The following is a 27982-nucleotide window of genomic DNA, read 5'->3' on the forward strand; positions in this document are numbered from 1 at the left end:
GCAAATTATTATCTTTCAGAGACGACTAATTATTTTTACCGTGGCAAGGCTGTTCTCAACCGATCCTACGACAGACTGGCGACGAGTTATATCTTGTATCACACATATGTACATAAATTAATTATTTGTGCAAATATATATATATATATATATATATATATATATATATATATATATATATATATATATATATATATATATATATATATATATATATATATATTTTTGTCGGTAAAAATACAGATGATCAGAAAATCCTTGAATGAGAGCAAACCGAACGAAAAAATATGGAAAACGGTTTACCCTGCGGACCAGCCTCAAAACTTCCCGCTATTTTTGAGCTCTTCAAGCTCGAAAATTGTAATGTCACATTTTCCATTGCGAAAATTCAAGTAATGAACGATAACAAAAAAAAATATTGAAGTGAATCATTGTTTTGTTTATTTTATATCAGCAATACCTTTGGAAATAATGAACAGATTTTGACGTTCAAAAAAAATATTTGATGCAGTTTTTTGACCTCTTATAGGGTAGAAGTACCGTTTTTGGCCACTTTAGGGCCAGTTTTGGCCACTTAGAAATTTTGAATAATTTGTAAAATACTCAACAACATAATCAATTTTTTTAAATGTGTTTGAATAAATTATTATCACACTATTGCAGTGAAATTTTTTTTAATACACTTTCATTATTAAAAATAAAGTATTAAATGTTCAAAAATGAAGCAGTGGCCACAAATGGTACTTCTACCCTATTGAAAAAAATTTTTTGAAAAATTTGATAAATAATACTATGACTTATTCGTGAAAAATGAAGTAAATTGTTATTTTTTTTTATTTTTAGTCTCCAATATCTTTGAAATAATGAACCGATTTTGACGTTCAAGATGACATTCGACGCAGTTTTTCAACTACTGACGTTAAAAAAAAACTGTCATCAATTAGTTCAGTGATTTGGATCTTATTAGAAAAAAACACTTTTTCGAAATTCGAACGAACCAATTTTGATGGTCGAGGTGGCATTTGAGGCGGCTTATAAAGTTTTAGAGCTCGATAGCTTTTGGAATCAATCCATCGAGTAGATTACAAGTTGTCCGAAAATATCAATTACACACTTAGGGCTTCCTCCGGCTAACAATCACATGTGATCTGAGACATTTCTTACTTTACTGCCTTAGGTGTGTAATAAACTATTTTGAAAAAATTTTATTTTTGGGATATCTCCGAATATTCTGTACCGATACCGTTCAATTTCTTTCAAATTGTTGGAGTTAATGAACCGCTTCAAACGCCACCACAAAAAACCAAATCATTTCGTTCAAAAGTTACAATATTTACATACGTAGGTACGTACATACACTCGGACATCACCTTGAAATTAGTCAGAATATTTTCCAAGGATCTCAAAACATAGATGTGTTGAAAACTCATTATTTGAACGTCGGACTGAAACAACTTCCCTTTTTTTTGAAAATTTTTAATTTTCTTAGCGGGAAGTTTAAAAAAGTAGAGCACAAAATTTTTAATTTCAGTTAAATGAACTATGAAATAAATTATTACGGATTTTTATTAAAATATTAAATTAATCAACTAATAGTTTGAATACTCAGATAAAAATTTATTTTAAGAAATACTCATATGAGAAAAAAAAATAATTTCAATTATTATATATAAGTAGTCTCTTTTTAGAAGATCGCAGGCTACGGGTGGGTAAAACCCGTCATGCCGAACTCTATTCAATGAAATTAAACATAATAAATTACGAAATATTTTTTCTCACAGTGTAAAAAGACAAATAACAAATGACGTGACTCAATGAAAAATCAATATTATTAAGTTAATGCCGTACGCTTTAATAAATATACAAACGTCCATAATTTGTCACCTGAGCAGCGTTAAGTATTGAGAAGATAAATTTCTTCTCTTGAATAATAGTTATAATAATAGTTTAAATACATTGATATGAAGCCGTTAGTTATTAACTACTAGAGCAGAGTCACTCTTGACAATAAATAAAAGTCGTCAATGGGCCAGTTTTTATTGTTTATTAATTGGCCTTGAGTCGATTGCGGTTGGTAATGTATGTTGGTACATCAGTTGAAAAATCTTAAGGTATTTAAATGGCAATTGATTGTGAACATGTTTTTTTAAATTCATTAGTTCATTACGTCCTTTTGGTGGCTTGGAATGATTAATACTTGATCCTATAACTCAAAAGGCAGTTGTTATTATCATCTTTTTTCATTCATATTCATATTCATCGATTCTGTTTCATTTTATGTAAATAATAAAATACAAATAAACGCCGCTCATCGCGTACTGCGTCTTGCTACTGTTCTAAGTTCTTTTTCGATCTCGAACTGACGGACATCCGCTCGCTGAAGGAAATCCTGACGTTCTAAGTATCCGTCTTTGCCACGATTGTGAGTAGTGATTTCTTCGTCAAGATTTTCTTGTTTCTTAAAATTATCCCAGTCGAGTTTTGATTTCTCTAGAGTACTAATTTTTGCCTTTCTGCCAATTTGACCAAGAACTGAAGATATGCCACCGAGACTTCCACCGCGACCTCTTCTAACTGTTTTTCTGGAATCATTGTTCAACTCTGATTGATTCAATGATTTTTCTGTTGAAGATAATATCAGTCGGGCTTCAGCAGAATTGGCAGCTACTTGCTTCTCAACTTTAACTTCTTCTCCAGCAAATTCAAAAATTTTTGTTATTTTTACTTTCTCTTCAACTTTAGGCCTCACAATTTGACTGTTTTCCTGTGAACTGTTCGATGATTTTTGTGGTTTTGGCTTCGATACTGTTCCTAAATAGTACAAAAATCATAAATTTTATTTGTATCATTAAGAATATTCAAAGTTTTTATTTTATTTTCATTGTCAATAACTAAATCTGAATCTATTTTATGTATAATTATTAATAAAAAGAATTTTGTCGTTTTTTTTCCTTAATCAATTATGTGAAACCACGAAATTATAATATAAGTATTCTTTATGAAAATAAATTACTCAATCTACAATCTATATGTATGTTCATTATAATACTGAAGTTAGCAGACGTCTAATAATTTTTGGATTTTTTTTTGGGCCATAAACCATAAAAAAAAAAATATTTGAAAAAATTGCACCTGTAGTTTTTTAAAATTTTCTATATGTTCACACGAAAAAAAAATAATAGTAAATATTATGGAGTAGAACGTGAGAAATTAATAACAGATGCATTTTTTTGACAAGTATCTTGTAGTTTTTTAAGGCTTAAGTAGTAATTTTAAATAGTCAAGCAGTATATTTCAACGATTAACTGTTAATTATAGCAGTTTAAATATTAAAATCATAATTTTACTGATTGAAACGACATTAGTTATTGAACATAACATAAATAATTACAAGTTGAACTACAGTTATTGTCAATCATTTTTTTCCGTGCATATCTTTAGTTTTTGTTTTTTTTAATTGATTTGGTGAAAAAAAAAATCCGAAAATTATTAATTGTCTGCTAACTTCAGGATGATCCTGATTTTTTTGTTAACAAATAAATTACAAAAAAACAAAAACTAAAAAAATGCACATGCAGAAAATTAAAAAAAACTACAGGTGCAATTTTTTCAAATATTTTTTTTTTTATAATTTATCGTTTAAAAAAAAGTCCAAAAATTATTAGATGTCGGCTAACTTCACTATCATAACTCTAGGATCAATGAGTTCGAATGTAGCAGACATCAGAGAAATTTAAAATTATTAATAAATCGAGTAAATAATTAATAAAATAAAATTTTTAAAAAATGCGCATTTAAAAAATTTTGAAATTAAGTGCATTTTTTATAAATGTTATTTTTTCAATTATTTACTCTATTTATTTATAATTTTAAATTTCTCTGATGTCTGCTACATTAACACTCATTTAGGATCAAAAGTTTGTGGATTTCTTTTTGAACAATTTAATTTGAAGAAAAAAAAACTAAAAATATGCACATGTAGAAAATTTAAAAGACTACAAGTGCATTTTTTCTAAATATTTTTTTTTTCATAATTTATCGTTTTTTAAAAAACCCAAAAATTATTAGACGTTGGCTAATTTCAGTATCATAAATTATTAATTGTCTGTCAACTTCAGTATAATAATTTTACCTGTATCTTTCATAAAATCTGCCCAGAGTGAATCTGCCCGTAATTTTTCTTCTTCTTCGCTCACAATTTTTTTCTCACTTTTGTCTTCTTCATCTTCATTATCAACATCCTTGGATTCGATCTTTTTCCGTTTATTACCTTTACTTTTATTTCCTTTTCTTCCTCTTTTCTTTTGTTTCTTAGAAACCTGTTCGTTCTCATCATTTTCATCTTCTGCTCCACTGTCTTCCTCAATTTCTCCTTCAGATTCAGCCTCAGATCCCGCTTGTTCCGCTCCATCAGGAACATAATCTTCATCATCTTCATCAGAATCCGATGGTAATTGATGCTCTTCAGACATATTATCTCCTAAAAAAATAAACAAATATATAATAATAATAAGACAGCAAAGATATGACTTGCAAAAATATAATCAACTTTTTAAAATAACAAAGAAGTTAAAAAAAAAAACTACCTTGCAAAATACTAATATTAGCAAAATTTAATATTGAGTATTACCGGAAATGAAGTAATTGATTCTTTTTAACAGCAGTAGTAACTACACTGACTAATATATCGTATAGTTATTCCAAAAATAAACACCAATAATCACAAATCAATTGAATTACTTGATAAAAAATAGTAATTAAATAATTTATGATAGTTAACAATACAACTGATTAAATTGGAAATTATTTTTAGTAGAAACTATTTTGTACACTATTTTGCTGATGCACCATCAACATCCGTAACCCGTAAACCTTTTTCTCAACCTTACGCATGCCTATATAGAATTATTTCGCATTTATTACTGAGTACTTGACCAGTAGCTCCAGCTTACGACATTTTTTGAAAATATTCATCAGAACTTATTTTAGAAACTGGACCTTGCTGGTAATGTCATATATGTGGTATTCCTATATGGCCAGTCGGGATAAGAGAAAATTTCAACTCAAAATGTACACAAAAAATATGACACTGAAGTAGGCAGCCGTCTGATAATTTTTGAATTTTTTTTTATAAATGACAAATTATAAAAAAAAAAGTATTTAAAAAGTTGCACCTATAGTTTTTTAAATTTTCTACATATGAATATTTTTATTTATTTATTTTTTTTTCAATCAAATTGTGGGAAAAACAAATTCAAAAGTTGGTAACTGTCTGCTGATTTCAGTATCATTAAAAAATTTCATCTAAATTTTTATGATACCGAAGTTAGCCGACGTTTAATTATTTTTGAATTTTTTTTAAACGATAAACTATAAAAAAAAAAAATATATTTGAAAGAATCGGACCTGTAGTTTTTTAAATTTTCTACATGTGCATATTTTTAGTTTTTGTTTTTTTATCATTGATTTGGTGAAAAAAAAATCCCAAAATTACTAATTGTCTGCTAACTTCCGGATCATACATTTTTTGCTCCTCCCACATGTGAAATTACAAAGTATGAACTTGATGTAAAATAGCAGCTTTAATTTTTCGTAAAATTTACGTGTTATTTTATGAGTGTAAATGTAGCAGATATGCGACAATTTATAAATTTTAAATAAATAAAATTTTTAAAAATGCGCGCACTGATTTTTCAATTATCTGAATACGTATTTATTAATTTTTATTTTACTTACATTTGGGTACAGTAGCAGCATAATTTTTGCGTGAAACACATGCGTGTTTTTTTTTAATATCTTAAATATTTTTCTATCATATTCTGCCGCCCTTTTATTTTAACGTATGATTTTTAATTTTTTTCCAATTTGTAGTAATTTATTTTTGAAATATTTAAATTTACCGCGCAAGTAATGAGAATAATTAATAAATCATTGATGAAAATAAAAATTCTCGAGTATATTTTGTAGTCTAATTAATATAATTATTGATACACATAAATTTAAATGAAATTATTAAATTTTAATTTAGAGATTTTGCGCCAAGATGGCGCTACTGCGCGTCGTTGTAATCGACGTTCAAATTTTTGATAAAGTGGGGGGGGGTCGAATGATTGCAAAATCGATTGCTTTGTATCAACTGGCGGTTCGATAGCAACATTCAGTATCATTTGTGCAGTGATAGTAAAATTTATATTTTGTAAATTTTAATTGTGCAAAGTGTTTATGGTGTAGTTAAGTGTTGAGTGTTCAGTGCTAGTGTAAAGTGTTGCGAATTGCTGATGCTGATAACTTCCAAGTTCCTGAGCAAAATCATCTGGCATCGTCTGGTGGGAAATAGCAGTTAAGTGACGTTTTTTTAGCTGCAATGCACTTGGAGCAATTTAATTTAAATCTCCGAGTGTATTAGGACACCCTTCTGCATATTATTTCCCCACCAAAGTTTGTTTAAGCACTTGAGTGTTTTTTTTTTTTAATTTTAAATATTTTTCGATCATATTTTGCCGCCATTTTATTTTGACTTACGATTTTGAATTTTTCTCCCATTTCGAATGTTATTTTTCGAACATTCAAATTTACCGCGCAAATAATACAAATATTCTCTGGGACTGACCATAGGAGTATTAAACGAGTGTGAATGTAGCAGACATCAGACAAATTTAAAATTATAAATAAATAGAGTAAATTATTTAAAAAATAATATTTGTAAAAAGTACGCTTTTGAATTTCAAAATTTTTCAAATACGCATTTTTAAAAATTTTAATTTATTAATTATTTACTCTATTTATTAATAATTCTAAATTTGTTTGATGCTGCTACATTCACACTCATATATATGAATATATATCATCAGCTGTTTACATCAATACTTAAATTTACAACAATCGTCAAAGTAAAAAACTACAACAATATTTAAGAAAAACAAAAAAATTTTTAAATGACAGTAAAACAGTGATTTCAATTTAATAGTTATTGTAGTACAACATGTGGTGTTACACATAAATAATAACATACAATTGAATAATAAAATTATTAATTATTAACTAATTAATAAAAACTCAAATAATTTAATTACAAATTATTTTTGATAAAAAAAGTATCGAGTACTCGGACAGTCAATTCCCGTTGGCCTTAAGGTTATGTTTTGATTGTAGACTACAGAAATAAAATTTATAGAGTTAAATATAAGTATTTATATATTTATTGTATTGTTATAAATATATTAATAAGCTTAACAATGGAGGATCAAGCGTGTCCACGTTGTAAAACAACAAAATACCGAAATCCATCACTTAAATTGATGGTAAATGTTTGCGGTCATACATTATGTGAAAGTTGTGTTGATTTATTATTTTTAAAAGGTACAATTTTAATTAATTTTATCATTATTTTATTAACCCTGAAGTTAGCAGGCAATTAACAATTTTTGGTTTTTTTTTTTCATCTTCAATTTCAAAAATAAAAAAAAAGTAAAAATTTGCACATGTAGAAAATTTAAAAAGCTACAGGTGCAATTTTTCAAATTTTTTTTTTTTTCATTATTTATCGTTTTTAAAAAAATTCAAAAATTATTAGACGTCAGATAACTTCAGTATCATTAAATTGTGGTCCTGAAGTTAGAAGACAATTCAAAATTTTCAATTCTTTTTATCAAATAAATTACAAAGAAAAAAACTAAAAATATGCACATGTAGAAAATTAAAAAAGCTACAGGTGCATTTTTTTCAAATATTTTTTTTTTATAATTTATGATTTCTAAAAAAATTCAAAAATTGTTAGACGTCGGCTAACTTAAGTATCATTTATTTGAATGATCCTGAAGTTAACAGACAATTTTCAGAATTTTTTCAACAATTTAATGAAAAAAAAATATACACGTAAAAATTTAAAAAAATTAAATGTGCAATTTTTTTAAACATTTTTTTAAATAATTTATCATTTTGAAAATAAATCCAAAAATTATTAGACGTCGGCTAACTTCAGTATCACTTATTTGAATATTTTTAAATTCTAATCAATATATCATTTTTTTATAGGCTCTGGATCCTGCCCAGAATGTGATACACCTTTGAGAAGAGTGAACTTCCGGGTTCAAATGTTCGAAGATTCAATGGTCGAAAAAGAAGTGGACATAAGAAAACGTATTTTACGCGATTACAATAAAAAGGAGGAAGATTTCGCTACCCTCAGAGAGTACAATGACTACCTCGAAGAAATAGAAACAATCGTCTACAATTTATCCAACAACATCGACGTGCTGGAAACGAATAAAAAAATCGAGCAGTACAAGAGAGAAAATAAGGATCAAATAAATAAAAACAGAATGAAAATCGGCAGGACTGAAAGTGAGTTACAGGATTTACTGATGATGGAAAAACAGCGCGAAGAGGAGCGCAAACTACAGCTCGCTCGTGAAGAAATCGAAGTAAAGAAGCGTAAAATACGCGATAAAGAAGCGCTCATTGACGAGCTGATGTTTTCTGAGGGCGATGCTAGAAATATCGTCGAAACTTTCGCCACTTCAATGCAGTCAAGTATAGAAAAATCGAACAAAATAGCGCCGACACCCAAAGTGACACAATTCAGTACGGGAATACAATTCGGTAAAGGAAGTCAAGGATTCTTACCGATTCCGAAGCTAGACGACGGCCCGCTTTTCTCATATGTTCCGATCGAGCAGAAAACAGAAGGACCTCCAGCGCCATCCTGGCAGCAAGTATTTTCCCATGGGTATATAAATCATGTAAGAAGTGAGACAAAAATCGAACAAGCCGGAGGATTCAAAGCAACAATCGCGTGTCTGCGAGCATTGCAAGAGGCTATGGCTGGACTATACCACAATCCGTCTCAGCGATCGAATTAAACCAATCGATTTATTTATTTATTTTATTCTTTTATCTCAAGGTATTTTTTTTAATCATAATTATAATTTTTTTTTTTTCTAATAATTGGTGTTAATTTATAATGTACTCTTGTATTTAATTATTTGAGTTTAAATTTTTAAAGCCTCAAGTAAATCTAAGTCTTATACTAAGGATATATAGAATAAAATATTTTTTTTATTTCAAATAGTCGTGATAATTTATTGGTATCGACAGATTCAAAGCCTATCTCATTGATCAATTATTAAAATTTTACGATACAGTTCAAATATTTTAGTCGGCGGATTACAGTATAAATAAGTAATAAATATAAAAGTAAGGGCTAAATCAACACAAGGCACAAATATCTATAGCTTTTTTTTAATTTTTAAATGTATTTATATATATATATATATATATATATATATATATATTTTTTTTTTTTTCATAGTATAGATAAAATTAGATAGCTCTTAAAATATTGCCTCGCTCATACGTATATATTTGTATGACAAACAGAGCTGAGTCCCTTAACTTTCGACAAGTTTGACAGGGCCCTCAACCTTTTTACTCTCCCGGAAACAGATATCAATGAGAGGAGTTAAATACAAAATACGTCGTTAAATAAAATAAAACGTCGGCCGACAAAAACGTGTATACATACAAATATCCATATTTAAGTTTTTAAAGTACGAGAAATTTAAAAAAGTCGTAAAATTTTAAATTATTATACAGGAAAAAAAAAGAGAAAGAAAAATGTATGGTAATAAAATAGTTTTAAAATATTTTTGGACGATTTACTAGATACGTAAACTTAAAATAAGGATTTTCTTAGACGGTGACAAATTCTGAGGTTCGACAGATTTTCTTAGACGGTGACAAATTCTGGTTTTTTATTAATTTTCTATGGATTTTCTTAAACGGTGAAAAGTTCCGGTTTTCAATGAAGTTGTACCTGAAGATCGAAATGTTTTTCGCGCAACGAAAATAAAAAAAATTTTTGTAATTTGACTTTAAAGGTGACTTAAGGGGTAGTTAGGGGTGGCCTGCAATTTTCGTCTGACGTCCGAAACATTTGAATTGTTTATTTGAGAAATTCCATAAGTCAAGAAAACAAAATTTTTCAGGAAACACAAAAGACATTTTTTTGGAAAAACTTGACATTAAAATAATAAATAAATAATTGAATACAATAATGTTAGCGTCTCTGAAAAAGATTCCAACAAGAAAAATTTAATTTTTTAACTGAAACTACTTAAAAAAATTATTTAAAGTTCATTGACTTATAGGGTTTCTCAACCAAACGAAAAAAAAAGTTATAAAATCATTGTTTTTTTAAATGTTTCCACTCAAATCATTTATTAGACTGATAAAATGAAGTATTAAATATGTATTTGAACTCTGAAACTCAGATATTATAAAAAATTATAATTAATTTAAACATTTTAATTATTCATATAACAGTCAACAGTAAAACAACATTTGAAATTAATTTCCCAAAAAGCACGAATTTTAAATAAAAAAAAAAAATTATTACTGTAAAACTAAAACTGCATATGTTTATTTGAGTCATTGACTAATGGGGTTTCTTAATTAAATGAAATTGCTGTCAACCGGTTAATTTTTTTTTAAACGCTAATTTGATGTATATTTTGATTGATTTCTATGGAGGGACATCCAAAGAACCCAAAAATGCAAAAAACCCAATTTCGTAAAAAACATGACTTATGGACTTTCTCAAATAAACGATTCATTTAAGAAATCTAGATCCAAAAGATTTTTTATTTTTCATTTCGTTTTTTTATTTTCGTTACGCGAAAAACGTTCCAATTTTCAGGTACACAATTTTCTTTGGATTTTCTTAGACGGTGACAAATCCCAATTTTCTGTAGATTTTTTATGGATTTTCTTAGACAGTAACAAGCTTTGGTTTTCTATGGATTTTCCATGACGGGGACAAATCCCAACTTTCTATAGATTTTCTATGACAGTGACAAGCTTTGGTTTTCTATGGATTTTCTTTGACGTTGAAAAATCCATAAATACAAAATATCTCGTTAAATAAAATAAAACGTCGATCCACAAAAACATCTATACATATAAATATCCATATTGAAGTTATGAAAGTACGAGAAATTTAAAAAAGTCGTAAAATTTTAAATTATTATATTGGAAAAAAAAAAAAAATAAGAAAGAAAGAAAGAAAAATGTACAATAATAAAATAGTTTTAAAATATTTTTGAACGATTTACAAGATAGGTAAACTTGAAATACGGATATTAGTGTGGTCTTTTAGTGTATAGTCGTAATATTAGCCGTTGACGAGAGCTGGCATGCCTGATTAGCTACGGACAATGAAGCAAACACAGCGCGAGCATAGGGCATGTAACAATACCAATGTACCAAGCAATACTCCCCTCGATATATACCGCTATTTGTTAAGACCACCAGGTTCATTCCTCTTCAGTATTTTCTTCTTTCTCATTCTCCTTCGTAGAAGTCGTAGAACTTATGCATACTTGAATGGGATGATGGGTTTCTGAATGTACCTACAACTACGTACACTAAAACTTATTCTCAAGCGACTCTACACTACACTAGCTCTTCTGGAAAAGCTCTACTCGATTGAGTTACCCCTCACAGTAAAGATAAATAATAATTTATATATACGACCCGAGAGTCCTTCTATGAAAAAAAGGGTTTCTTGACGCAAATAATTTTTACCCGCCCCAAGAAAATTTTCTCTTACCCTAAGAAATTTTTTTCATCATCAATTGAAAAATAAAATTTTATTGAGTAAAAAAAACTTTTTATTCCATTTCTTAATGCAAAATTTTTGATGATACTGGAGTTAGTGAGCTCTGATGATTTTTGGATTTTTTAAAAAATGATAAATTATAAAAAAAAAATATTAAAAAAAATTGCACTTGTAGTTTTTGCATATTTTTATTTTATTTTATTTTTTTTTTTTTAATTTAATTACTAAAGTAAAATTCAAAAATTTTGAACTGTCTGCTACCTTCAGGATCATATTTTTTGGCGCCAAGTTCTTTTTTTCATAACACTGAAATAAAAAAAAATATTTCGGACAATTGCACCTATAGTTTTTAAAATTTTCCATACGTGCATATTTTTATTTTTATTTTTTTTTTTTTAATTTAATTACTAAAAAAAAAAATTAAAAAATTTTTAATTGTCTGCTACCTCCAGGATCATAACTTTTTTTGCGCCAAGAAATTCTTTTTTTCATGACACTGACATAAATTAAAAAAAAAAATTTCGAAAAATTGCACCTATAGTTATTTAAATTTTCTACACGTGCATATTTTTTTTTTTTAATTACATTGTAAAAAAAATTCAAAAATTTTTAATTGTCTGCCAACTTCAGGATCATTTTTTTTCGAGTATGAAAAAAAACTAAAAAAAAAGAAAGGGTGATTTAAGTTAAGTTTTCTAAATCTGATGATGACAATGAGGGTTCTTTAGAAGCAGGTGGATGACGTGGTCTCATTCGTTTCTTGTTGAAGTTAATCACCCTCTGGAACACGAGCGTTCAATTGCTCATTCATATGTACATACCCATGATATAGATATAGACATAAATTCAACAAAAGTATAACGCGAGAGATCTGCTCAAGCGGGTAAGCACCATCACCGTTCCAAGTTACATGACGACGAGGATGTTAATGATGATGAGGAAACTTAAATCTGAAGAAGAAGAAGATGATGAAAAATCTAAATACACGCATGTGCGGAATGTCTATGCAACACATCCATTTGTGCTAAGAGACCGTCGAGTTTAAGAGATCGGTGAGCACGAGCGTGTACACGAGAGCGCAAAGAAATGAAAATACATACATGTATAGTTAGACCAACCTCCCTCGTTTAGCCAATCGCAGTACGACCATCAGCGGACAAGCTCCGCCTGTTGACGAGAAGAGAGGCCTCGTTGCCCTTTTCCTCGTGTTAACCAGCCACAGCGAGCCACAGTACGAATAAGATCGTCCACCGGATGATATCTCGCGTGTTCTAAATGTCTTTTACTTACTCATTTATTACAATAATCAGTTTCCCGTAACTTCTGCTGATACTTTTTTTAAAAAAACTAAAAATTTTAAAAGTTTTAATAGACCGTTCGTTGCTCGGCGCTGTCATTTTAATTATTTATTATCTGTTAGATTGCATGTTGTAACTGGTTTTACATAAATATATATACATATATTTATGTTAATGTTTGTCATTAGAAAATAATGATACTCCAAAGATGTAAAACTCGAGTGAATTGAATTTAAAAGTAAAAAGTGTTTGCTATTTATTTAGAAGTAACATTTAATTTGAGAAGTGATTTGGTATAAAATGAAAAGTTTAAAGCTAGTGAGTAATTAATTAACTGACGGGTGAAATTTTTAAAGCTGTGAGCATACACACAATCGAGGAATTTTCAAGTGATCATTTTTTATATATAATTAAATATAAAAGAGATGCCTCCAAAAGCTGGTAATAATTTTTTCATCATTTTGCTGATATTAGCACGATACCAGTGCGTCAAAGCTAATTGGTGGTAAGTTTAAATCTTGTATGTGTAATTTATATTGTAATTATAAAAGATAAAAAAAGTATTTGATGGTTAAAAGAATAAAAAGTTGCAAGACACTTAGGAGTACAAAACACTAGTAGAGATTAAGACTAGATGTGCGAATAAAACGAGATGAGCGCGTTGATGCAGCGCAAAACGGTCAAACGATCGTTTGAGAAGATTTTATTTCTGACAAACTGGTTCTCTGGCCGATTAATCGTCTCCACTACAGTTACACATTACACATACTTAGGACACATGGACACACAGATACAGAGTCACGCACTATGCAAGTAAAAGGCAGTAGGAGGGAATGGGAGTTGAATTCTATCTCTTAACTCCCGTCACTTTGTCTATATATACATATAACGTATACTTTATTTTATTCTCATTCACCTTGTACTTTTATTTTTGTACATTATAATACCATCAGTGTAATGCAAGTGCCCACATATAAATTAACTGCTAATTAATGCACCGGCCAATTCATTGTTCAAATTTACATTTATCGCTTAATCACTCGTTACATCTCTTGTTCTTTATTATTATTATTTTTATTACACAGGAAATAAAGATTTTTTGGTGCAAGACAAATTTTTAATTATGGAGTGAAAACAAAAATTTTCTTGGGACCAAAAAAAGTTTCTTAATACAAGAAATTTTTACTCGCCTCAAGAATTTTTTTTCTTGGGTCAAAAAATATTTTCTTGACCCAAGAAAATTTTCGTTTTCAGTTCGTAAAGCAAAAAATTTCTTAGGGCAAGTAAAAATTTTTTCGCCAAGAAATTCTTTGTTTCTGTGTATTATTAATATTATTAATACAGAGAAAAAAGCGATTTCTTGATGTAAGAAAAATTTTGAATCATGAAATGAAAACAGAAATTTTCTTAAGACTAGAAAAAGTATCTTGGCATAAGAAATTTTTACTCGTCTCAAGAATTTTTTTTCTTGGGTTTAAAAATACTTTCTCGACCCAAGAAAATTTTCGGTTTCAATTCATAATAAAAAAAATTTTTTAGAACAAGTAAAAATTTTTTGTGTCAAAAAATTCTTTTTCTCTGGGTATTATTATTATTATTGTTATTATTATTATTATTATTATTATTATTATTATTATTATTATTATTATTATTATTATTATCATTATTATTTCTTATCAGTGTTTTAAGACGACACTATAAAAAATTGTGAGTGAATTCAAAGTGGTTACGGATTTTATTTAAATCCGAATTTACTCCGTTACTTGAAGTTTTGGAGTCAAGAAAAAATTACTCGGCATACGGAATAAATAAAGAGTTTTTTTTTCTCAACAGAATGATCTGGATTTTATTTAAATCCGCATTCACTCTAATTCGGAGTTTTGATATTAAAATAAACTCTCCTTCGGAGTAAATTATACTCCGAGGGACTTAAATAAATAAGTCATCCACTCCGGATTTAACGCGCAAATTTTTGACCGTGCATTAACAATGTACCCAAGTCAAAGAACAAATTCTATTTTAGTCCTCAAAAGCCTCAATTCTTTTGGTGTTTTATTTGCCGCTCAGAAAGTAACTCTACTTTAATACTCAAAATCTTCAATGAGAACTATGAGGTCTAAACGCGAATAATTTATCGATTTTAAATTATAACAGACCTCGAAATTCTCAACGAATGAAAAGTTATATTTTGGAGTTTGAAAAATTTTAGATAGAAAAGGAAGGGGAGAGAATACGTCGAATGAGACTTTTGAGGTTCAAATGTTGATAAAATTATTCCTGTATGTTTTGAGTATTTTGAGGCTCTAATCCAGATTACGTATTCCAGTTTACTCCTCAAAGTGGTAAAATTGGTCGTAACTACGATTTTGAGGACTAAATTAGGATAACTTTCTGTACTGTTGTCAATCTTAAAATTCTAAATCAATCCTCAAAAACCTCATTAAGAGCTTTGAGACTCGAATCCGAATTTGTTTTTTGACTCGGGCACTCTCTTAAATTTGAAATAGTGAAAATAGTGACTATTCACTGTTTACTAGTGAAAAGTATATCACTAATTCAAACACTGGTATCCTTTTCACTGGTAATAAGTGACTACTCACTGCCAAATAGTAATTGTCACGTGATTTTCACTAATTCGTTTTTAGCGAGTACGTTAATTTAAATAAAGCTTTAACTAACAAAATAAATATTAAATTATTGGCGGCAAAATTTAAAAATTTTCGTAATTACATTTACGGAACAAAGAATAAGCAATGAAGTATAATAAAATATAAGAAAGCCTTATATATACTATTAAAAGCTAAAATCGTTAGACTTAAATGTGAAGGTATATAAGTTAAATCTCATGAGCGCGTATATATCAAATAATAAGTATTGTATATAAAGTCAGATGCGTCTTATTTTTATTAGTCGAGTTTATGACGGCAATTAAAAGTAGTATTAACGCCATTACTAGTCGTAATACCTATAATGCTGTTATGTTAGTGAAAGCAAAGGTGAGGGGTTGACGGTCTTTTTACAAGGGATCATCTTAAAAAGTAATACTAAATTTATATACCTTGAGAGATTTATATTTCCATCTGAAAGAAAATACGACCACGGGTTTATTCCGCGGTATTATCGTTGCCGTTGACGAAATAAACGGACATATGATGGAGGAGAGATATCGTGGCTCACTATATAGTTGACCTTTATGTTCATATATACATATATACGATTACGTGATTACGTCTGGGGCCTCGTCTAGTGTGTATAGGGTATATAGTCATTGTTCGACAGGCCTCGGTATCACGTCGCCATAAGGGAAACGTTTTTAATGCTCGCTCGTAAAGCTCATATAAGACCCCTCTGCATTGGTGAATCCGTACTTTATAGTAGAGCGGCAAAGTCGTTCCGGTGTATCTCTTCTATTGCTCTCTTTGTTCCCCTTGTCTGGTTTTCTCTTGAAAGAGAAACTGAACTTAAAGTGAAATTGAACTTAAAGCCATACTGTATAGTACAACAGTAGAATACTCCTCATATATTTATATATATTAGGTGGCCCAAAAAAACCGACTTTTTTTTGTTTTCAAGTCTCATGAAAATTTGTTCATTCAACATTTTTTCAGAATCCTCTTCAAATATCAGCTTTAAAAATTTTTAAGGGGTTGCTCAAATTTTGAAAATTCAAAAAAATATTTAAATTCAGATTTTTTTTTCTAACTTTTTTCTTGAGTGACAGCAATAGTTTATGTCTGTAAAATAATGAATTTGATGAAAATTTTAGTCCAAAATTTAAACAATTAAACGCGCTCAAAAATTTAAAATGTTTCCGTCTTTTGACACGAAGAATTTTAGGTTTTTTTTAGCAGATTTCATAGAAATTTAGCTATTGCATTCATCTTCATGACAGAATTTTAGAAAAATTTTGCTACCTCCGGACTCAGCCCAACGAGCCAAGTCAGGAAATACATATGGTTCAAAAGTTAATATATGTATGTATTTATATATTTAATGAAACTCAACATACTTTTTCTGTAGAAGATTTTCGAGATCAAGTTCAAAGATGAGCAAAATCGGTCGATTAGTTTAGAAGTTACAGTATTTCAAAATTTTCAAAATGTCAAAAATTCATATTTTTACTGATTCGTTCCTCAATAATTTTTGAATGTCACAACTTATCGAATTTCTATATAATGCATCTTATAGCTCTTCCAATAGACTTTAATTTTCATGCCTACATATATGCCTAGAGCTAAGAAATTACTTATCCTAGATTAAATGAAATTTTGCTATTGCATTTATTTCTGATGATGTTCAAAAAAACTTTTCTATGGCTTTTCCAATGCCTCCGATTCTGGCTGTATACTTTTTACATATATATATGTATCATGAAATCTACTTCCATTTCGGCTGCCGAATGGCCTTTTGTTCCTGTGTATATGTATCATATTTTATTTATATGCGAGTTTTGACGTTTGTTTTGTGAGTCACGTCAATAGTGTTAAATTTTTCCTTGTATGAAAAAATTTTACGATTGTAGCAAGACATGAAGATTAGAAGTTACATTATTGTCTGTTTTAGGGCGCCCTTTTTCATATGCCTACGTTACGTTTATGGGAACATTGCCTGCGTCCAATATCAAGTACAAACTATACTTCTCTCCCCGTTCTGTACATTAATCCAAAGCATATAATATAATACATATGTATGTATATATATACAATATATATTAGGCCTATAAAAACTAACCTGAGGATGTATGTGTAGTCACGCCGCCTTGTACTGTCGTAAAAAAAATAAAGAAAGAAGTAAAAAAAGGAAGAAGAAGAAGAAAATCGACAAAGGGGATTCTCTGTGGTCTTGGCTCCTCGGTTACTCTACCTCATTTTGCCTCACACTGTCTTCGTTCACCCTAAACTCCACTTCCTCGACGTGAAATATTTGCCTGTTGTATAAACCGGGCTTTTCCTCTTGTTACTTCTAAGTCAATAGTTTATTTCTTTTCCCCCAAAATAATCGATAACAAATGCACTCAAATCTTAGACCGACCAAAAAAGTTATAAACAAAGAAACAACAACAAGTTTTACCTATCCCGAGTCGAAAATTTGATCTTTTTTGAGTAAAACGAAAATTTTATGGTACTTCGATTCAATTTTAATTTAATTAACGGGAAATTTAATCGAGTTTCGCCCGTGCTATTCTTTATTTTGACTATTTTTGGACCCGGGTTGAAAAGTTTGATCTGTTTTTAAATTTTTATGAAAATTCTGAGCTGTTTTTTATCCAAAGACAATCAAAAACAGACTAAAATATAACAATAGGCAGAAAAAGTCTAATTTTGATCTACAGGCGACAAAAACCAGACTAAAAATTATTGAAAAAAAGTCTGAAAATTGTCTCAATAAATGCAAATAAAAAATGAGAATAAGTAAAAATTTTTATTTGATTTAAAACAGGTCAAATTTTTCGACCCGAGGACTTGTTCTCAACAATTTTCGGTCGCCTTTAGATTAAAATCAGACTTTTTTCTCATAATATTTTGCCTTCTTTAATTTTTATCTAGACCAAAATCAGACTTTTATTGCCTATTATATTTTTATTAGTCTGATCCTTTAAATCAAAAACAGCTTAAAATTTTTATAAAACTTTACAGACAGACCAATTAGTCCAAATACAGTCTAGTTAGACTAAAATAATTTCAAATTTTTTTCCCCGTGATGCTGTAGAGTATTAAATACATTTATATATTTAATAAGGTAAAAGTATAATCTTTGTATATTCGATGGCAAAATTCTCTTGATCTTTTTCTTTTTCATCATCTTAAGTATAAGATCATATTCTTAGTTCGGTTGTATTTTAGTTCTCTTACAGTTGTTTGTGCGCTTTAAAAATTTCCGACAAAGAGGGCGGCAGGCTTTGGCAGCCCGCGGGACTTGTCTCGGCCAATGATTCCCTTGGGTTTAAAATATATTGTCATAATGACGATGAGAAGAATCCAGTCAGGTTTGCTGTATCACAAGCCTTCGTTCGGTTCTCGGCCTTTCTCTATACACACCTTCGATCCTCGTCCTTTCTCCTTTACTCCATTAGCCGAGTAGTTTTGCTTTTGGTTACTTTTATCATCAGACTAGGCGTTAGTCTTCTACAGGAGTATTCCAAAGCCTTATTATTCAAACACTCATCTAATAGTATATATAATATATGATTCTCATCTGTGAGCCTGTGAGTGGTGAGGTGACAAAATTTTGTGTTGATGGGTCCTCAAGTATCTTTATATTACAATACAAGAATCTGCTGTTCAAAAACAGTTTATACAATACAATATAATATACAAGTTTGAAAGGGAAAGAAACTCTAAATCTTTGAGATAGAGCTGCGACAGGTAGTAGCCTACGAAAAACTGACCCTGTAAGAATCAAAGCCACTCATCCGGTTATTCTACAACCAACACTAACATATAACAATATATCCATCTGCCTCTACACATATCTATATCTCTGCACTTGTTTTTGTTGTTTAAATAATAATAATAATAATAATAATAATAATAATAATAATAATAATAGACTGCAAAAAATTAGCGGAGTAAATGCGGAGCGAATGATTGTATTTATTTAATCCTTGGAGTAAAATTCACTCCGAAAGGGAGTTTATTATTATTTTTAAACTCCGGTTCCGGGTGAAATTAACTTCTAAAGGGAGTTTATTATAATTTCGAAACTTCAGTTCGGAGTAAATGCGGATTTAAATGACATCTAGATCACTCCGAAATCACTCCGGTGGAAAAAAAACTCCAATTTACTTCGTATGCGGAGTTATTTCTTTTTAAACTCGGGAATTCCGAGTTACGGAGTAAATTCGAAGGGGATGAGGAGCGGATGTTTATGTATTTAATCCCCTGGGAGTGAAATTTACTCCGAAGGGGAGTTTTATTTAATATTGAAACACCGGGTTGGAGTGAAATTGACTTCTAAAAAGAGTTCGTTTTTATATTAAACCTCAGAATCTGAGTGAATTCGGATTTAAATGACATTCAGATCACTCCGAAATCACTCTGGTGGAAAAAATTTCTCATTGACTCCGTATGGGAAGTGATTTCTTTTAAAACTTCGTAATTCCGAATGACGGAGTGGATGACTGTTTATGTATTTAATCCCCTCGGAGTAGAATTAACTCCTAAAAGAAGTTTACTTTAATATTAAAACTCCGAACCAGAGTAAATGTGGATTTAAATAAAATTCAAATCACTCCAAAATCACTCCGTTGAAAAAAACTCCCTATTTACTTTGTATACGGAGTGATTTTTTTAAAATCCGAATGACGGAGTCAATTAAAATCCGTAATTACTCCGAATTTTTTACAGTGTAATAATAATAATGATAATAATGAAATAAATATAAATGAATAAAGTTCGATGGCTTGTCTTTGTATATAATACTGACAAGAGTCGTGGGCATTCATAAGTCAGGCTTCACAATAATTATGTTAGCTTTGTGTATCTATATTCTATATACATATATATGTATAGAGTGGAATGAGTAACATGATCTTGAACGATCAATGAATCTCGTAGTGTTCTCTCACAAGCTCACTTAAACTCATTTACATCTTAAACTTATAACTTTATTTGTTTAATATATTTATACTCCACATGTCTAATAATTTAAAAAGCTTTTATTCTAACAGCAAACAACTTTTTAACATATATTGACAATCACACGTATATATTTATAATAACATTACTATCGCTTAGAAAATTTTCTTAATTCAATACAATAAAATTCTGTTATTTTTTTCGGGATTTTTTTTATTTGTACTGCAGTCAAATTTAAAAACAATGCGAATTGTAAATATTTATCAGCCATTTGTTATCTTATTTTTTTGCGGATAAAAAATATATACATTTGATTGCCCTGGTAATTGTAATGAAAAAAAAAAAAAATACTTTTTCTTAACTAAATATATGTATTAAAAATATATACTCGATTGGTACTCAATATATGCCCAGAAAAAAAGGATTTTTTGACGCAAAAAAATTTTACTCGCCTCAAAAAAATTTTTCTTTTCAATTTATAATCAAAAAAATTTTTTGACGCAAGTGAAAATTTTCTTAAGAAGAGTAAAAATTTTTTACGTCAAGAAATACTTTTTTTGTGTATATATATCATCATTAAGATGTATATAGATGATCAAATATCATCGATATAGATTGAATTTATACTTGGCACACCTCTTCACAAATGAAGATAAAAGTAGTCTTCCATTTCCGGTGGATTATATATATTTATATACATGTATATACTGCTATTATTTTTAATAAATTGTTTTTTAAAATTTTTATAACAAAATTTATGATAGTCTTGATCAACTATCTCCTACAAGCACACACTTGTTGAACACACGTGGTTTATCTTCCGTCATAGATCACTTATATAGAGTGTATATATAACTCCATCTATAACAGCTACACAGCTTTAGAGACAACGCGCCGAACGTGACACACACGGTTTATAAAGTTACTGTTATTTATTGTATTAAAAAAATTAGCAGAGAAAAATAAAATCTCGCATATGTTTAGTTAAGTTTTTAAATGTTTATATGTTGTTTATTTTTTTTAAAAATACACACAACTTTCTGGTACGGCTGTTATAGCTTTTTGTACGTGTCATAAATTTAATAAGACTCTAATAACTGTATCCTTGAAACTGCTGCACGGATTAAATGCCAAGCAAGGTACTTATTTTCATACTAAATATTAAAGAGTATACTCTTTATGAGTTAAATAACATCAGGATTATCTTTAAATGAACATTTTTTAATATCTAAATTTTGTTCTATCGTTTTAAGTTTAAATAAACAAGAGTATTAAATATGACTTTCATTCATGCAAAGAAAAAAAGGATTTCTTGGTGCAAGAAATATTCTGCATTATAAAATGAACACTAAAATTATCTTAGGACTAGATAAAATTTCTTACATCAAGAAATATATTCTTGTTTCAAATAAATTTTTTCTTGCCTCAAGAAAATTTGTACTCGACCTTAGAAATTTACTGCATCATAAAAATAAAAAAAAATTTTTCATACGACCAGAAAAAATTTCTTATATCAAAAAATTTTTACTGACCCGAGAAATTTGTTGCATTAAAAAATGAAAACAAAATTTTCTTAGGACTAGAAAAAATTTCTTGAAATAAGAAATTTTTTCTTGCTTCAAAAAAATTTTTTACTTGACTCGAGAAATATTTTGCATAATAAAATGAACACAAAAATTATCTCAGAGCTAGAAAAAATTTCTTACATCAAGAAATTTATTCTTGTCTCAAATAAATTTTTACTTGACCTTAGAAATTTATTGCATCATAAAAATAAAAAAAAATTTTTTCATAAGACCAGAAAAATTTCTTATATCAAGAAATTTTTTCTTATCTCAAAAAAATTTTTACATGCATGACCCGAGAAATTTGTTGCATTATAAAACGAAAACAAAATTTTCTTAGTACTAGAAAAAATTTCTTACAAGAAATTTTTTAATGCAAAAAATTACTTGAGTCAAGTAAACATTTTCTTGAGGCGAGTAAAAATTTTTTGTTTTAAGTAATTTGTTTTTTTTTGTGTATACTTCTATATTTATATGCATATATAGATAGATAAATATTTTGTTTTGTTTTTTTGATATTTGCAAGCGGCGGTCACTGTAAGAATAACCACAATTGGCCGATACGAATACATATTCAGCAATCTAGAGACAAACAATACATAAAAATAATATGGAGGAGAATAAGAGCTGTTGTCAAGCCCATGGTTGAGCATAAATTAACCGTCAGTTAAATCTCCTACGGCTTAAATCCATCATAAATAACTCGCGGTGCAGATGCGTGCAGTATATATACTCGGCGGTGTATTGCTTCCCCTAAATTATTTCGAAACGATTGTAGTAACTCCCAGCGTGGTCACAGCCCCCAGCAACGTGTGTCCACGCATTATGTCTCTCGTCACTCCCCTTCATCGTGTAAATACATAGTTTACACAACAACTATGGTGTAATTGAGCAACTGGGTGTACTTTTATAGTTTCCTAGAAAATTAACTAAATATATAAAAAGAAATATAACTATTGATTTTTTTTAATGAGTCATACTGTTTATTTTCATTTTAAATATAATCTAAATTTTTAATTTGTTGTTCATTAAATTTTGAATATTTTTTTTTGTAAATTAGGGTACTCTGGACATCTTTTTTAGAAAGAATGGGAGAGCTTAGGGTGAAATGCGACACCATTTTTTAAACAAAAAAATTTATTTTTTTTAAAATAATTATGGGTGGGAAAAATTTTAGTAACAAAAGACATTTATTTTATTATTCCATTGAGCACTGGGTAGTTTAAACCTGAGGTAAAACGGGCCATTCAAAAAAACGGTTTTTTTTTTATTTGATCTATTAAAATCTAACTAATGAATTTAAATATCTCGCACTACTTAGGCTGATCAATTTACCCCGTTATTTTTTACAGATTAATCAAGAATTTTTTAACAAAACTATTTTTCTTTTGTCTCAAAAATGGTGTCTTATTTTCCCACAGACTCACACCAATAATATGGTGTCTCGTTTTGTCCCATCTTTCCCTACATAAACATAATTATATATCGTGGTATTAATTCCAAAAAGGCTTACATTTTTACACCCATGATTTTTTTTTCATTGCCAATTGCTCGGTAGATTTATTTTATAGCTCAAAATTATAAAGAAAATTTGTGAAAACCAAAAAAGTGCATGACAAATTATGTGCCTTTTTGAGTTTCCAAAATTTCGTTTAAATTTTCAGCTTTAAAGAAAGTCTCCAAAAAGGTTTGTAATAAAAAAAAATAATAATGTGTCCTTTTTAATCTAGGATACTCCCTAAATCCAAAAAAGCGCACAAAAATACGTCTTTTTGAATCATAGTAACGCAATATATGTATCTAATTAACACATGATTTATTAAAACCGGAAGCCTTAAAGTTTATTGAAAAAAAAACTAATGAATATATAAAAAATAAAATTTTATTATTATTCTAGTAAAATGCCCCTATTTTTTCAAACAATGTGGAATGTACAAGATTATCTATACAAAATAAATTGTTGATTCAGTTGATCTTCGAGAACTTAAGTAGGATTAAAATTTCCGACTAAACATTTATGTTTTTTTTTTTTTTCCTCAATACACTAAAAACTATTTTTGTTCACTTTTAAGAGTTTAATGGAATCAAGTTATAAAAAAATAACAAAGTTTTGAAACAATAGTCATATATGTGTTGAACTTTTTCGAAAATATATAAAACAAATTTAACAACGCTAAATATATGTATTTTTAAAATTTATGTAGGAATTAATAATGAAAAAGAAAAACGTGACAGTATTTATGACATTTGGCTAGAAATTTAAGTTTGTTTTGAAATTTATATAAGTTATATAGATAATAAAATAAGATTATTTTTATTAAGATTATTGGGATTAACAGTGATATTCTGTCATTGAAATCTATATATAAAATACACTTATTTTATTCATAACATATTAATCGCCACCTACTCTTTTCAAACGACAATTTAGATTATTTATTACAAAATTATACATTGTTGTAGTTAAGTTAAATCTATAATAAAATTTTGAATAATTGTATAATTGATATATGATGAAATTTATCATACATAAAAATGTATTATAAAATCAATTTTTTAAATACATAATTTTTATGTATTTATTTACCCTGTAAAAAAAACCGGTGTAAGTCCAGGTGGTGTAGGTGTTAAAATGTTCGGTGTTAAAATAACACCACCGAAGGTGTAAATATTCTTTACCGGTGTTATAAAAATTCACGGTGTAAAATATTTTTCGGTGTTGAAAATATTTTACTTTGTGAGTATTTTTACTGACTCGATTTCTACAGTGAGACAGTGGTTTAATTAATTAATTAAATTATTGGTGATTGAAATGTCAGGCGTAAAATTGTGTAATTTATTAATAAATTACGTATAAAATAAATAATTATTTAAATAAGTACATAGCAAAATTTAAAGTTCCTCCAGATAATATTCATTGAATTTTTATATTTTTTTATATGTAATGCATTTTTTTTTCTACACATTAAAAAAAATTTTGTAGAAATGAACACAAAACTATGTGTTAAAACAACATTTTACACAAATTTTTATGTTGTTTTAATATTTTCCATCTGTGTTAAAAAAATAAGACAAAAAAAATTGATATTCTCTGTTACCGGTTCTGAAAATTTTACACATTAAAATGCTATCTGCAACACACGTAAAGTGTTAATTTAACATTTTTATTTGTGTTATTTTGATACTCATAAAAATTTATGTTAAGCTTAACAAGTGACTACGGTAAATTTAACACATTCTTTGTGTTACTTTAATGAATTAACACGCGCTTTATGTTGAAGTTACATTTTTAAAGTGTTAACGCTTGAACACTGAGTAAATGTTACTTCTGTTTCAATTAACATTTTTTAGTGTTAAAAATGAACTGATCAAACAACACAAAAGCAGTGTGTTAAATTAACACACAAAAATGTTAAATGTTTAACATAAAATTTTTAACACACTGTTTTCTTTACGCAAATACGAAATTTTATTTACCGTGTAATTTCTATACGTGGAACTTTTTTTTACACCGCTTTAACACCGCCAAATTACACCTTCTACACCAGTGTTATTTGATTTTAACATAAATATAAATAAGACGGTAAACAGCTGCTGCAGTGTCTACAAGTATCTGAGTATAGGCCAGCGCGGGTGGGCTTATTATCCCGATGCTCCGTTTTGTTCGGCACAATGTGTGTGGGAGAGTCAAGATAATACGCGATTGATGCCTTTTGGTCAACTGCTACTCTTCCAGCTACCTTACAAGCTACCAGTTTCATTATATCTACTCTTTGTTTCAATTTACCATACGAATATCATTAATACTCGGTCTTTTCTTCTATTATTATTTATTTTCCTCATGAAAAATCGTCTGCAGCAACTGCCGCGTACTTTTCATTTTAGACAATGAATTCAGTAAACCAGCCTGCGGGTTCTCTTGATCTTCTCCTTTTATAAACTTTCCAATTTACTTACTGCCAGGATCCTGGAACGAATCGCTTAAATTTTTCACGCCGATCTACCAGTCCCATGAATTCGTAGCCACGTCAATTTATATATCACACTGCATTTCTTACTTTGTCTACATATATATACATATATATACACAACTTTTCCAGCAATTCTTAGAAGAATTCTCTTTATTCTTTGTTTCCCCACGACTCTTAAACTGACTTTTCTTATAAATATACAATGCAGCAGTTTTTCTTTTGCATGATGCTCGTGTTTATAGCAGCTTCATTTTTATCAGAAAATGCTTGAAAAATAAGTAAAAAAAAGTAAAAATAAATAGCACAAATACCCATACATATACACGTTGATTAAAGAACAAGCTTTATTTTTTAGATGAAAAATTGGGGATATAACAGTAGATTGCGGTAACTGGGGCGAGTCTCTTGAGTTTTGTTAAGTTTCTAGTTTTTCATATTTATATCGACTTTCTGTTTTACGGTGTAAAGTAAAAAGTCGTAGAGTAGTATATATACACAAACATATACATAGACCGAGAGTCAGACAGAGATATACTGAGACCAAGTGACGAGAAAGAGAGAGAGAGACAGTGGAAGTAAGAGCCAAAAATAAAAAAATAGGAAAACTCACTAACGAGCTTTTGAGGTCCTTTTTACTGAAATCACCTTATATATTTTTTCTTCTTGCTTTCATAAGTAAGGCTGATGAAGTCGAAGGACACTCGAGAAAAGTCAAGGGCTGCTTGACAGCAATCATTGACGATGGCTCACTGCTCTCATGATGATGCCACGAAACGTCACACTGCGCACTGTGCTGGTGGATATGATATGCATTTCTCTGGACCATACCAGAAAAAAACATGTACACCTACAACAAACCAGCCTCCATCTCTTGATTCTCGCATGCTGTCGAGTACCCTCTCGGCCGCTCCACCCTACTGCCAACGATACTCACTTGAAAATCCAACCCTCTTTGTGGGAGGCCGGCCAATTGGCGTGTCGTACGGTTATACGTATCCCAATTAAACCACGTATGTTCGCCTCGATGGAGTACCACTCGCCAAGAGAATACGAAAGAAAGACATCTCTTTTCTCCATTGCCTCCTACACTTGTTCAATATCCCACTTTACTTGTCATCCTCATCCACCGACTTGTTAATGCACTGGAGTACTGAGACAACTACTATACGGTTTTTCATTTCCTCTTCGTTACGTACCCTAATCTTATAACTTTTATTACTTACACGACTTTGCCCCACTACAATCGCCCTTACTTTTTAAATATATTGGACATTTTAATGCGCATTCAACATATTTATGATATTCTTTGCTATAATTAGTAAACTTACTGTACTTACTCAGCTGAAAATTTTGTGTTCTTGTATAAAAATTCAATAGTTAAAAATTTTGTGTCAATTATTTGACACCATCAAGTGCAAATTGAACTAAAGTTGAATGTGTCATCTGATTTCAAATTTTAAACCTGTGTTATTGTTTGACACAAGTATAATGTGTTAAATTAACACAAAAAATTGAGTGGACCGTTTGGGGCATGTGATCTGTGTTAAATTTAACACAAATTTTTAAACTGTGTAAGGGCAATTCAAAACAGACGATACAAAACCTTTCATCTTATTGATAGATTTTAATTAAGTTGTGACACCGAATGGTTACTGTTTATTATATTTATTTTATTTTAATTTAATTTAATAAATTTAATATACCTGATAAAAAAATTCCTCAAAAAACGGAAAAAATCAGAGACGGGTCACTGAAAGTCAGTTCATTTAGACTAATTTATTTTTACGAGGAGAAAGCGTGACGTACATGACGATACATCTTAAAGATAATATAAACACTTTATAAAAGCTTTTCTCAATATTTACTGATTACTTTTTTTATAGCCAATGACTATAAATGATTCATACGACGAGATTATGAAATCCATGTCATCAACTCAATCCTATCTTTAGCA

At 29.1% G+C, this 27982-nt stretch overlaps 3 protein-coding genes across 4 annotated transcripts in view; 2 read left to right on the top strand and 1 right to left on the bottom strand.

Annotated features, from left to right (window-relative positions):
- Positions 1–1793: 1793 nt before the first annotated feature.
- On the bottom strand, positions 1794–4899 carry LOC130665138 (craniofacial development protein 1). 2 transcript variants are annotated; one of them, XM_057465425.1, is made up of 3 exons: positions 4631–4899; positions 4133–4480; positions 1794–2811 (listed from the first exon to the last, which is right to left on the bottom strand). In XM_057465425.1, the coding sequence occupies exons 2-3, from the start codon at positions 4470–4472 to the stop codon at positions 2309–2311; spliced, it is 843 nt and encodes a 280-aa protein (XP_057321408.1). In that variant the 5' UTR covers positions 4473–4480; positions 4631–4899; the 3' UTR covers positions 1794–2308. The 2 variants fall into 2 exon arrangements, with proteins under 2 accessions (XP_057321408.1, XP_057321407.1); XM_057465424.1 differs by having other exon boundaries at positions 4587–4899.
- Positions 4900–6947: 2048 nt separating this feature from the next.
- On the top strand, positions 6948–9033 carry LOC130665137 (CDK-activating kinase assembly factor MAT1). Its single transcript, XM_057465423.1, has 2 exons — positions 6948–7359; positions 8035–9033. Exons 1-2 carry the CDS (start codon positions 7236–7238, stop codon positions 8859–8861), a joined length of 951 nt encoding a protein of 316 aa, XP_057321406.1. The 5' UTR covers positions 6948–7235; the 3' UTR covers positions 8862–9033.
- Positions 9034–12776: 3743 nt separating this feature from the next.
- Positions 12777–27982, top strand: part of LOC130665136 (protein Wnt-1-like) — a 45408-nt gene continuing 30202 nt past the window's right edge. Inside the window, exon 1 of the mRNA XM_057465422.1 lies at positions 12777–13420. Within this exon, the coding sequence (XP_057321405.1) occupies positions 13341–13420 (80 nt within the window). The 5' untranslated portion in view covers positions 12777–13340. The remainder of the gene's footprint in view (positions 13421–27982) is intronic.

This window comes from Microplitis mediator, chromosome 3 (assembly GCF_029852145.1).
Source record: "Microplitis mediator isolate UGA2020A chromosome 3, iyMicMedi2.1, whole genome shotgun sequence".
In the NCBI taxonomy this organism is placed as follows: Eukaryota; Metazoa; Arthropoda; class Insecta; order Hymenoptera; family Braconidae; genus Microplitis; species Microplitis mediator.